This window comes from Centruroides sculpturatus, unplaced genomic scaffold (genome assembly GCF_000671375.1).
Source record: "Centruroides sculpturatus isolate CEXI.00-Female unplaced genomic scaffold, Cexi_2.0 scaffold585, whole genome shotgun sequence".
Taxonomy (NCBI): domain Eukaryota; kingdom Metazoa; phylum Arthropoda; class Arachnida; order Scorpiones; family Buthidae; genus Centruroides; species Centruroides sculpturatus.
In genome coordinates, this window is record NW_019384762.1 from 238,523 (window position 1) to 251,179 (window position 12,657).

The 12,657-nt window shown below is 29.2% G+C and overlaps 1 protein-coding gene across 2 annotated transcripts in view; it reads right to left on the reverse strand.

Annotated features, from left to right (window-relative positions):
* LOC111628823 (protein alan shepard-like) overlaps nucleotides 1–4,039 on the reverse strand; it is a 241,729-nt gene extending 237,690 nt beyond the window's left edge. The window contains exon 1 of one of the 2 annotated variants that reach the window (XM_023372665.1): nucleotides 3,745–4,039. In XM_023372665.1, the coding sequence (XP_023228433.1) occupies nucleotides 3,745–3,750 (6 nt within the window). In that variant the 5' untranslated portion in view covers nucleotides 3,751–4,039. The remainder of the gene's footprint in view (nucleotides 1–3,744) is intronic. The other variant, XM_023372664.1, reaches the window with a different exon arrangement.
* Between the last annotated feature and the right edge of the window lie 8,618 nt (nucleotides 4,040–12,657).

Consider the following 12,657-nt stretch of genomic DNA (forward strand, 5'->3'; position numbering starts at 1 on the left):
CAATCAAATTAATTCAGAATATCAAGATAACATATCAACAGTTACAAATAATGTATTTTCCAATAGTTTTTATATATTAATTAGTAACTAACATTCCACAACTTCAGTAAGACTTCTACAAAATTTATCAGATAACAAAATGATTGAAAATGCACAAATAAGTATTCAAATATTTATTTTTTCCACTGAGATAAGTATTAGTCTTCTTAAAATTAATATAAAATAATTTTTCTTAATCACAATATTATAATTCACATAGAGATTTATAACCACAGTATTAAAACTCTTTTTGTAAATAATATTTGCATGTTTTATTAAAATTATTTGAATATAATTTAATTGTTTAAGAGTGAAATTGATTTAAAAAGTTTCACACTTTAAGAAAAATTAAGTTTTATCCCACTTTTATCAAATTTAATGTACAATTTCAAGATGTATGATAGTTCAATTATATTCTTTCAATAGTTTATCATCTATTACAAAAAATAAAAATTAAATCTAATCATCATTCACCTAAAATCAACTCCCATATTACATTTTATGTAATATGTGGAATGATGTATATATGATACATGCATTCATGTTAAATTACATTAATAGTCATTAAATGAATAAAATTTTACTTAAATTTACAGAATACATTCTAATACATTTAAGAAAGCAAATCAAATTAAAAATTTCATGTTTTGCTTAGAAAAAAAGCACGTTTTATCCCACTTTTACCATATTTACAGATATGTGACAGTTTGATTTAGTTTTCCAATCATTTATAATAATTTAAAATGGAAAAACAAAAAATTTAATCATCAAATTAGTAAAAATCATCTCTTTCAAATTACATTTGCTATCACTATGTATATAATACACANATTGTAATTTTTTTTAATGAATTTTTAGCACATTATACATTCAGTGTAATAATAATTCAGTTTAAATTACTCATAGAATATTTGCTTCCATTAACTGAAATTCTAAACTTTTGTTTTTCAGGATATCAATAAACTATGTAAATTACGGATTAAAAATTCAATAATATTTCAATGTAAAAGCTTAAAACTTACTTTATATATTTAATAATTTCCTATATTACAAAGAATCTAAACTGATAAAAACTGAAGTTCAAAGCTTATAAATCTCTATATATTTTTATCAATAGCTTTCTATATATAAATTTATTCTATTTTTATTCATTCAATCAATCTCTATTTTAAAAATTGAGCAGGATAAATACACATTAATAAATTTATAATGAATTCTGTGTTTACTCGGGAGGAAAACAATTGTAACTCCGAGAGAAAACTGTTGGAATTATTGAAAGAAAAAAAAAAGCAAATAAAAAAAAATACCTTTAGAACAAATGCACAAATAGCTATATTAGCCTCTTCATAATGTTAATTATCAAATATCTAATTATTCAAAAACTTTTGTATATAAAAGTTCATTATTTATGATTAATGGGGTCTTTCTGCAATCAAATTAATTCAGAATATCAAGATAACATATCAACAGTTACAAATAATGTATTTTCCAATAGTTTTTATATATTAATTAGTAACTAACATTCCACAACTTCAGTAAGACTTCTACAAAATTTATCAGATAACAAAATGATTGAAAATGCACAAATAAGTATTCAAATATTTATTTTTTCCACTGAGATAAGTATTAGTCTTCTTAAAATTAATATAAAATAATTTTTCTTAATCACAATATTATAATTCACATAGAGATTTATAACCACAGTATTAAAACTCTTTTTGTAAATAATATTTGCATGTTTTATTAAAATTATTTGAATATAATTTAATTGTTTAAGAGTGAAATTGATTTAAAAAGTTTCACACTAAGAAAAATTAAGTTTTATCCCACTTTTATCAAATTTAATGTACAATTTCAAGATGTATGATAGTTCAATTATATTCTTTCAATAGTTTATCATCTATTACAAAAAATAAAAATTAAATCTAATCATCATTCACCTAAAATCAACTCCCATATTACATTTTATGTAATATGTGGAATGATGTATATATGATACATGCATTCATGTTAAATTACATTAATAGTCATTAAATGAATAAAATTTTACTTAAATTTACAGAATACATTCTAATACATTTAAGAAAGCAAATCAAATTAAAAAAAATTAAAATTTTGCTTAGAAAAAAAGCACGTTTTATCCCACTTTTACCATATTTACAGATATGTGACAGTTTGATTTAGTTTTCCAATCATTTATAATAATTTAAAATGGAAAAACAAAAAATTTAATCATCAAATTAGTAAAAATCATCTCTTTCAAATTACATTTGCTATCACTATGTATATAATACACAATGTACAGTACACTGGATGGAAGTTACTTTTAGATAAGTTGTATGCATATGCATTTATTAACTTCTACAGTATATTGGCACAAATTATATCAACAATTAATAGATGGATTAATAGTATATTCTAAACATTTAAAAAAGCAAACCTAACTAAAAATGATTCAATTTTGCTTAAAAAAAATGTAACTTTTGTATATAATTTAAAAATTTATGATGGTTTCATTTACATTTTATCAATAATCTATTACCACCTACAACCAAAAAATTCATTCATCATTCATCTAAAATCAACTCCAAATTACATACAACCATCATCAGTAGCATATCTATATGATATATATATATATATATTCATATAAAATTACTTTCATAGTCATTAAGTGAACAAAATTTTACTTAAATTCACTGAATACATTCTAATCATTTAAGCGAGCAAATTAAATCAAAACTTTTACGTTTTGCTTTGAAAAAAAAGAAAATTTATCCCACTTTTATCATATTTAATATATTTAAAGAAATAGAAGTTCTGTTTAGTTTTTCAATTATTTATAATCTAAAATGAAAAAAACAAGAACAAATCTAATCATCAAATAATTAAAATCATCTTCCCCAAATTACAATTGCTATCTGTAACGTGTATATAATGCATAATGTACACCGAGTGGAAGTTACTTTTAGATAAGTCGTACACATATAAGTATGCATACATTAAGTTAAAGTAACTTCTACAGTAAAATGGTACAAATTAACAAATGAATGAATAGTACATTCTAATAACTTAAAAAAGCAAACTAACTTAAAAATTTCATATTTTAGTGGATAAAAAGTGTGATTTTTATGGAATTTCACATATAATTTGAAGATACATGACAGTTTCACTTACATTTTACCAATAATCTGTAACATGCCAGCAGAAAGACACTAAGAATTCACTCATCATTCATCAGAAACCAACCCCCATCCGCAGCACACACACACACACACACATGCATATAAAAACCCTATACAAGGATGCAGGTACAAATTACCTTAACATTTAACAAAATTACTAACTCCATACCATCAATAGATTTAAAATACTCTTTCCTTATCATAATCATGATTTATACAGGCCTAAAACAAAAACAAAAAAAAAGAACTAATCTGCAAAACTTAAATAAAAATTGAATGGTAATTTATAAACCGCGTAACTAACTTTTACAACTTTTAAACAGAATTAAGTTTGTGTATGATGTCACACACGAATGTGACGTCGAGGAATTGTGTTTTATATACGAGAATATAATTAGTTGTATGGAAGTATAATGAAATTTTTTCGCTGGTTTATTGATTCTTAAGCGAGTAATGAACCGATTTATAACGATTTATCGAGTTTTTTTCATAGTTAAAACGAATTATTAAGTGAACAAACCTTCATAATCGCAACGAGATGACTTCGGTCGTCCGAATTTTTCTTCCTTTTCAGCGATGCTTTTGTGTTGTAAAAATCCGATAAAATCCTATTCCTTATTAAAATCGTTCGTAATCATTCCCAAAACATAAACAAAACACTAATCAACAAGAAACTAACTTTCTTTTCGTTCTCATTTGAATAAAACCAACCAAAAACCGCAAAAAACCGACTCCACTACGATCGGCGTTGACGACAGCACGTTCTTTAGTCAACGCCGCTCGCGCGCCGAAACGCACATCCGCATGCAACGTCGTCTGCGTTGACAATCCAACTAGCCTCTAACCGTCTCGGATATAAACAATTTTTTAAAAAACTCGATAATTATTAGATGAAAAATTTTAATAAAATTAATTTCGTTAGTTAAATTGTCTGAGTTTTAAAAATCTGTTAAAATTCGTACGCAATTCATTTCGATTTTTATCTCGCCTCGCCCTCTAACTGTAATTTTATTAATCGGTTACCATTTCGATACCCGGATAGAGGCTAGTAGGATGATACTGTTATTTAAAAAAAAAAAAAAGAAAAAATTCGTAATTGTAATTGATTGCTTTTTATCCACTCATAAATATCGAATTTAGTTTTATTAATTTTTTATTTTTATTCGATTTATTAATAAGTAATTACAGTTGAAATTGTTGGTATTTTTATTTTATTTTTTTAACTTTAGTCGATGGTAGATGGCTCGAGCATCGAGGGCGCGCGCAACCACCTGGCATGTGCATCATCTGTCCGGAGTTTTAGTTAACGGTCGGTTTGCCGTTACTTTATAGCTTCGTCTAGCGTTTTTCGAATGAGAAAACTAGAGTAAAGTGAAGAATTCGTCCCGAAATTTCATTTTAACCAAGTTTCAAAGTTAAATGTCGACATGGAACTTGCGCACTTTATACGAAATCGCATTCTTTCCCGTTAAGAAACGTGTTAACCAACACGATTTTCCTAGAAGCGTGTAAACTTGAATTAATTACAATTAAGTGATAAGGTGATACGCCTGTTTAATTAGTTAAAAGTTAATTCGGTTTAGCTTTAAAATTAACTCAAGTTTCTTCTAAAGTTATATAAAACGAGATCTGATGGTAACATTTAGAGGAATTTAAAACCAGTTAATTGGTCAAGAAACTCGAGTTCAAATTTCATTTCAATTTACTTAATTGATCAAAGGAGACTCAAATTTAGATCCAATTAATTAATTAGTAAATCCGTAGATTGGTCGACAAAGATTCGTATTTAAATCCAATCCATTACAGTACAAGTCGACCCCCCTATAATACTGTTGATTGTTCCGTTTTATATGAATTCCATGTTGTACGAGTCACTTAGATTTTACAAATACGTGTGCTGTTCACAGCCTGGCACACGTATTTGTAAAATCTAAGTGACTCGTACAACATGGAATTCATATAAAACGGAATAATCAACAGTGTTATAGGGGGGTCGACTTGTATTTTGAATACAGTTAATTGTAATTAAACACGTAAACTTGAAATTTAATTGAAAATTAACATTTTAATTTTCAATTAAATTTCAGGTTTACGTGTTTGTGACTTATTTGTTTAATTGTGTTTAATAGTTAAATACAATTAACCGAATAAATCACAAATGGATTGAATTATAAACCTTAAATTCTTAATTATCTAAATAGGATTCATATTTGAATTCATTTAAGTAATCGTGTAAAATAGAAACTTGATTGTAATTATGTATAATTCATGTTTGAATATAATAAAAACTAAATTGTATTGAAACCATCAAGTTAAGTGTCAAATCAAACGCATAGATTGAGCTTCAGTAATGAATCTAATTATCTAATAATCAAATATTTTCATTTATTATCTCGCAGTAGAGTCGAATATGATTGAAAGGTGACAAATTTCTTAAGTTCGGATCATCATTAGAAACCTTCCTTACTACGTTACGTGCTTAGATTAAGGATAATTCATATTAAAAAACAGCTAGATAAACATCCGGATCTTAACCTACAGAAGCAACCATGCAAAGTTGTAGTCCAAAAAATGCGGCCAAAGTAATTCCAACGACGATGTGCAACTTCCGTAAAAGTGATACCGTATAATTCGTGAGATTTTTTATTATTTTTTTCATTTCTTAAGAGTTATACATGACCAGGTGTTCTAGTCAAGGTATATTTCATATCCTGAACAAATTTGCAATGAGTTCAATCAGTTATTTTGCCTGAATAAATCAATATTTCGCACGAAAATAGTGACAAAATCATTTAAGATCGTGTTGTAGACTCAGTATTTTCACGTTTTACGTGACGCAGCATCGTTTCTAGAACTGTTATTCCATTTTCTAGGATTGATATAATAGATTACAGGTTTTCTGTAAGTTAAAAATCTTATTTATACAAAGTATTTCGTTACAAATTCCGAGCGGAGGTTGCACTATAGAATTTACTTTCTCAACATGGCATGAGTAATGTGGACAACCTCCCTGTAACGTGATCCTTCTTTCCACTTTGCGTTCAAAGAACGACCTTTGGACCCTTTTATACGCTAAATAAACACTCATTCATTACTTTGCATGTACGTTTTAATCACATTTTAATTGGCGAAAAGGCTCATTTTATGTTGGCTCTAACGTTGCACAATTTAGAATAAATGATGTTAATTCGCCTCGGTAAATTAATATGCCGCATACGTTCAACTAAACGGATATTCAAAATATGTTGATGTGTGAGATAAGTGCGCATTCTTGCTCTTTATCCCTCTTAACATGGAGGCGGAATAACAAAATAATTTTTTCTATTACCTTAATGAGATGTAGCATAATAAAAGAAGGCTTCGTCGTGTGGGTAACGTGTTACATTCTCGTGTTCACGTTTTAAATTCACGGTATCGAGCTCTACCTAATTCTTGGTAACACTAGAAAATTCACTTTGTACACGGATAGAATTGTATAGAAATTCACAGATAAACTCACGCAATTAATGTAAACAAATTTATAAATGTTACGTTTGCAAAATTGCGCAATTGTTTCAATTAAAATTGCTTTTTTTTAATGATTTAAACGCGTAAATCATACGAGAATCGCAAAAAAACATGCTATTTACATCTACATTGAAGGGTGTACGGTACATGGATCGGTTACGTGAGAGACGGGCGTACTTGCATACTGTATGCTTTCAAAGATACAAAGGGGTTTAATGACTCAGCAGTATAGTTTACACGTTTCTAAATGTGTGAGATAAAAGTAACAGCTACACTTTTGCAGCTTATAAGATAGATGAATCACATAAACGTAGACTATACGTCACACAAAATTACGTTTTATATCGATTAAATACGTACATTATTTCAAATGTATCCATTAATTTAAGAAGCATCTTCGACTGTTTAGAATAAAAATTTCTAGAACGTTTATCTGCTTGAAGAAACCCCCAAAATTGCGACCTTGTACACTCAACCATGGATATCAGTTACAGCCTTAAAACATTTTACACATCGCTTTTGTTCTGTTTTATGGCAATAACTGAGAGTTATCGCTAGCAAACCGGATAAAGATCCTTACAATAACTTTTTTTCTTTTTTTTTAATCATCCTGTTTGAAGCCAAAATCACATTTATACAAAATTTGGCTTGGAAAATGTAAAATTGTATGAGATAATCTTAATTATATGTTCCGTTGATCATAGAATAGATACGCTTCCTTCACTTCACTTCCTATATATTAAAGTCTATTTATGCAAAGCTTACTCAAGGACTTTTATTATTTTTTTAAATATATAAATTGCAAAATATTCTTATTTAAAAAAATGGCATAAACTTATTTCCTGCATAGCTGAGCATCAAATTGTCATGGAATAATGCCCCCGTTAATTATTGTGACTCTTAAAAAGGTAACACAATGCATTTAAGTCGAACATTTAAGTTCACACTATTTCAATACGCTTAATAACTTTGTTAATTGGGCAAATTTTACCCTTTCTGGCTTATATTTTGATAGCAACTTATCATTTAAAAATACCTGTGTACTCTCTTCTTATTGAACATAGGAATTTTACTGAAATTTATCACTTTAAATGCTATTTTTGAGAAGTGCTATATAATAGCCTTGTTGTTCATCCCAAAATCGTCTGAAAAGCACTTTCTTACTAGTAAAAGGAGTAAATTATATACAGAAATATGTACACGAATGGAGCCTTTGACATTTGAACCAGAGCCGCATCCAGAAGATAAATATCCTAGTTCAATCCGGATGTGCATATTCTGTAATGTTGAAGATAACACTCGGACCATTATTGCAATTTATAGCTTTCTATGTAAACCTCTTTAGTTAACTCGAATACCTCATTAAGCCTCATAACTTTAAGAGCCGCGATGCTCAATTTGACTAAATATATAGAACTTATAATCTATTTTTGATCCCGGCACACTTAACTGTCAACGACTTCTCACATAAGGGGGCAAATTTAAAAATTCGGGGACATTCTTAGTTATTTTTAGGTACCCAGCCAATTTTTATAAACCTTATAAATGTAGTTTCAAGGTTAAGATCAATATCAGCTTAATCTCATATTCCTCTATAGTATATCTGCATTTTGAGTGTGTAATCTACATACAGTTGTGTGACTCATTCTTTCGCTTTCCAGCGCGACAACTTTAGTCTATCAAAAGTAAAGAACTTCCTTTCTAGCTTCCGTTCATCTAGGATGGCCTTTAAACGCCACGATGCTTTTAAATATGAGCAAGAAATGTAAGTAGCAGCACCTTGAAACAAATAACTAATAAATTAAGCGCGGCGAAAAAGAACTTGAAGGTCAAATACCATTAAATTATGTCATAGCGTATGATATTAGTAAGCCACGTGACTTGTTAAAAACGTTAAACTAAAAGAAGTTCATGCCATATCTTATGCCCTAGTAACAATATCTACTAAAAATTACTATAGTTTCTGGTAATCAATGCCATAAGAAGTATTAAAAATATGCTGTAACTCACTCAATTATGGCTCATTATGTAGAAAGATGTAAAAAATTAAATGTATAATTTTGTGAGTATGGTAGTCGTTTATACTGCTATAGAATAAAGAAATTTTAATGTTAATTAACCATTAAACACACTTTAAATTGCAGTTATTTCAGTAAGAAATGAAACTCATATGCTAATCTTCAGTTACTTATCAAGCTTTACAATTAGTTAAATATGGCTTATCAGTAATATAGAATAATTGCAATGCTCAAAAAAAGAGAAATTAGACTGTTTATGAGCCTTATTGTAGGCTAACAAACATTTTCGATTGTTGCAGCTTAATTAAAAAGATAGCAACGAGCTTATCTTAATAATACATCACAACTGCATTGTTTAGCAATCATAAATGCCTTAGTTAGGTCCTACTTTGCTGCCAGAAGAGAATGTTAATGAAATAATATAATGAACAGCATTACATTTTTAATAAACTGCACGGGAATTTGGAAAAACCCGTGCCAATTAACATAAGCCATAATAATTACGGTCACGCTGTATTAAAAAAATTACATATGTACTAATAAAAACTTTGTTACATTTGTAAAGAAAAAGCTAGTTAAGTGCCCTAATTCATGTTTTATTATAATTAGATGCTTTAGAAGTAGTAGTAAGGTTATGTTGCACTGTAAAGCGGGCATGACAACAACACTTGATACGTTTAAACACTTTATTAGTAATTTTACTGAATAAGTAAAGAGGCATGAGTAATAAGTACGATGTAAATAAATTAAAATTAAGAAAAAAGCGAGTTAAGTATCCGTTATAAACGTTACAAGTATTATACAACTGCACAAAAATGGCGGCTTTTATAACTCGAAATTACTCAGGAAGAAATAATTCGAGTTTAAAGATCTGTGGTTTTTTCCTTGGTTCAGGAATTCCCCTTTGGCTCTTCCGGTTTCCGTTTTCAACGAAGAAAATTAAATACTTTAGAATAAAAAAAATTTTTGTTTTTTAAATTAAATTAAGAGGGTGCGCTATCCCCATAATCTCAATCTGCTGATCATCTGCTGATGTAATTTTCAGTTTATTAAAAAATCTCAGATAAGCAATATTATTAATCCATTTTGAATTTAAATTTAAAATGCAAACATAATTCGATTAACCGAGCGATAATTTAAAAAAAAAATAATAATATTAATTTTCGATTGACCAAACAATATTTAAATAATTTTCTACGTCATACGTTACGTCATATCTATGTCAAGTTTATTTGAATTTATTTATTATCTTCATCAAAATTGAACCTTTATAGATTATAAATTACCAAATTAATTTACGAAATTTAAATAAAATTATCATTTATTTAGTCGGGAATGGATCCTGTTTGTACAAATAAATTTTAAAAACAATTATTGTTGATTATCGTTTGGTCTCTTGTACGTTAAACGTAGTTTTTTATAATTTTTTCGATAGGATAATGAATAAAACCTAATTATAAATATCCGTAAGGAGACCTTGAACTAAGAAAAGTGTCATTCTCCGTGACGTCACTCAAACGCGCGGTGAATTTTAAAATCATGAGGAGACGTCATACATCACGTGATCGGCAATCATTCGCAAATTCGTTTAATCGTAACTGAATAACGACAATATTTTATTTCTATTTATAAACTGAATTGCATTTTTATAAATTAAACTTCATCATTTATTTAACATAATTATATTAACATTCCGTGACGTCACTACGATATGTTAAAGTATATTAAAAAAAAAGTCAAAACGAAGTTAAAAAACATATTTTTCCAGCTTGAATTCAATTAGAGTCGAGAAAGTTGGTGACTAATTCTCGATAGTGTCACCGGAGAACGCTTAACCCTTCGATGATAAAGAGTAACAGAAGTTGACGTCATTAATGAGAAATGCAGTCACATGATCAGCCACATGTGCTATGTCGGACGTAACCCCGAAACACGTGACGCGTGTCCTTACACTCACTTTTGAAGAGATGTAGAGGGGGGTTGGCTTGTGCTTAATTCGGAAAGGAAAAAGGGGGGGATGAATTCATCTTCCGTTCAAAGAGGAAAGCCAACACCGGCACCACTTGTTAACAGAATCGGTATGGAATTTTTTTCGCGACTTGTCTTCACCACGTTTCGTTCTCCATGATGTACTCATCGATTATTGGACGATTTAAATTTTCAAATAAATTCTGACCAATCAGGCGAGTAATTTTATATAAGGAAACCCGGTGAGGATTTATTATTATTATTTTTTCCGTTTCTGAGGGAAAAAAAATCGATTAATCATCATTGAAGATTAAAATCGATAAAATTTAAACGTGACGATTTTTAACCAGAATAAACCTTCAGAAAGGTCAAAATAATATTACTAATGGCGTCTTTGGACCGTGTAAAATTCGTTTCGAACCGATAGACAAGGAAAATAAGTTATAAAGCGAAAATATTCGAGATGATAAACGACTTTTCCTTAGGTTAAAGCACCCCCGAAATTAATTTAGCGATGGTAAAAGTGACGTAAACAGCTAAATTTCGACGTCAGAGATGTTGTCTAACTGAAGATAACCTTCAAATGTTTATGGAATTTTTGTGGAATTCTTCACTAACTATCTTCGCTTCCGACATCAATATGGAGCCGGGAAACGGGTGCGGAGTTTCATGAGGCCTGTCAACTAGTTGACATTCACCTTGACCTCGTTCCACACTCATAACTAGGAAGAGGGAAATTCTCAATTCGAGAAGAAGCGTTTTTTTTTTTCTTCTTCTTCTTCTTCTTTCTTTATCGACAATGCAGCTTAACGACATGCTTCCGTCTTAAGGANAATAATATTAATTTTCGATTGACCAAACAATATTTAAATAATTTTCTACGTCATACGTTACGTCATATCTATGTCAAGTTTATTTGAATTTATTTATTATCTTCATCAAAATTGAACCTTTATAGATTATAAATTACCAAATTAATTTACGAAATTTAAATAAAATTATCATTTATTTAGTCGGGAATGGATCCTGTTTGTACAAATAAATTTTAAAAACAATTATTGTTGATTATCGTTTGGTCTCTTGTACGTTAAACGTAGTTTTTTATAATTTTTTCGATAGGATAATGAATAAAACCTAATTATAAATATCCGTAAGGAGACCTTGAACTAAGAAAAGTGTCATTCTCCGTGACGTCACTCAAACGCGCGGTGAATTTTAAAATCATGAGGAGACGTCATACATCACGTGATCGGCAATCATTCGCAAATTCGTTTAATCGTAACTGAATAACGACAATATTTTATTTCTATTTATAAACTGAATTGCATTTTTATAAATTAAACTTCATCATTTATTTAACATAATTATATTAACATTCCGTGACGTCACTACGATATGTTAAAGTATATTAAAAAAAAAGTCAAAACGAAGTTAAAAAACATATTTTTCCAGCTTGAATTCAATTAGAGTCGAGAAAGTTGGTGACTAATTCTCGATAGTGTCACCGGAGAACGCTTAACCCTTCGATGATAAAGAGTAACAGAAGTTGACGTCATTAATGAGAAATGCAGTCACATGATCAGCCACATGTGCTATGTCGGACGTAACCCCGAAACACGTGACGCGTGTCCTTACACTCACTTTTGAAGAGATGTAGAGGGGGGTTGGCTTGTGCTTAATTCGGAAAGGAAAAAGGGGGGGATGAATTCATCTTCCGTTCAAAGAGGAAAGCCAACACCGGCACCACTTGTTAACAGAATCGGTATGGAATTTTTTTCGCGACTTGTCTTCACCACGTTTCGTTCTCCATGATGTACTCATCGATTATTGGACGATTTAAATTTTCAAATAAATTCTGACCAATCAGGCGAGTAATTTTATATAAGGAAACCCGGTGAGGATTTATTATTATTATTTTTTCCGTTTCTGAGGGAAAAAAA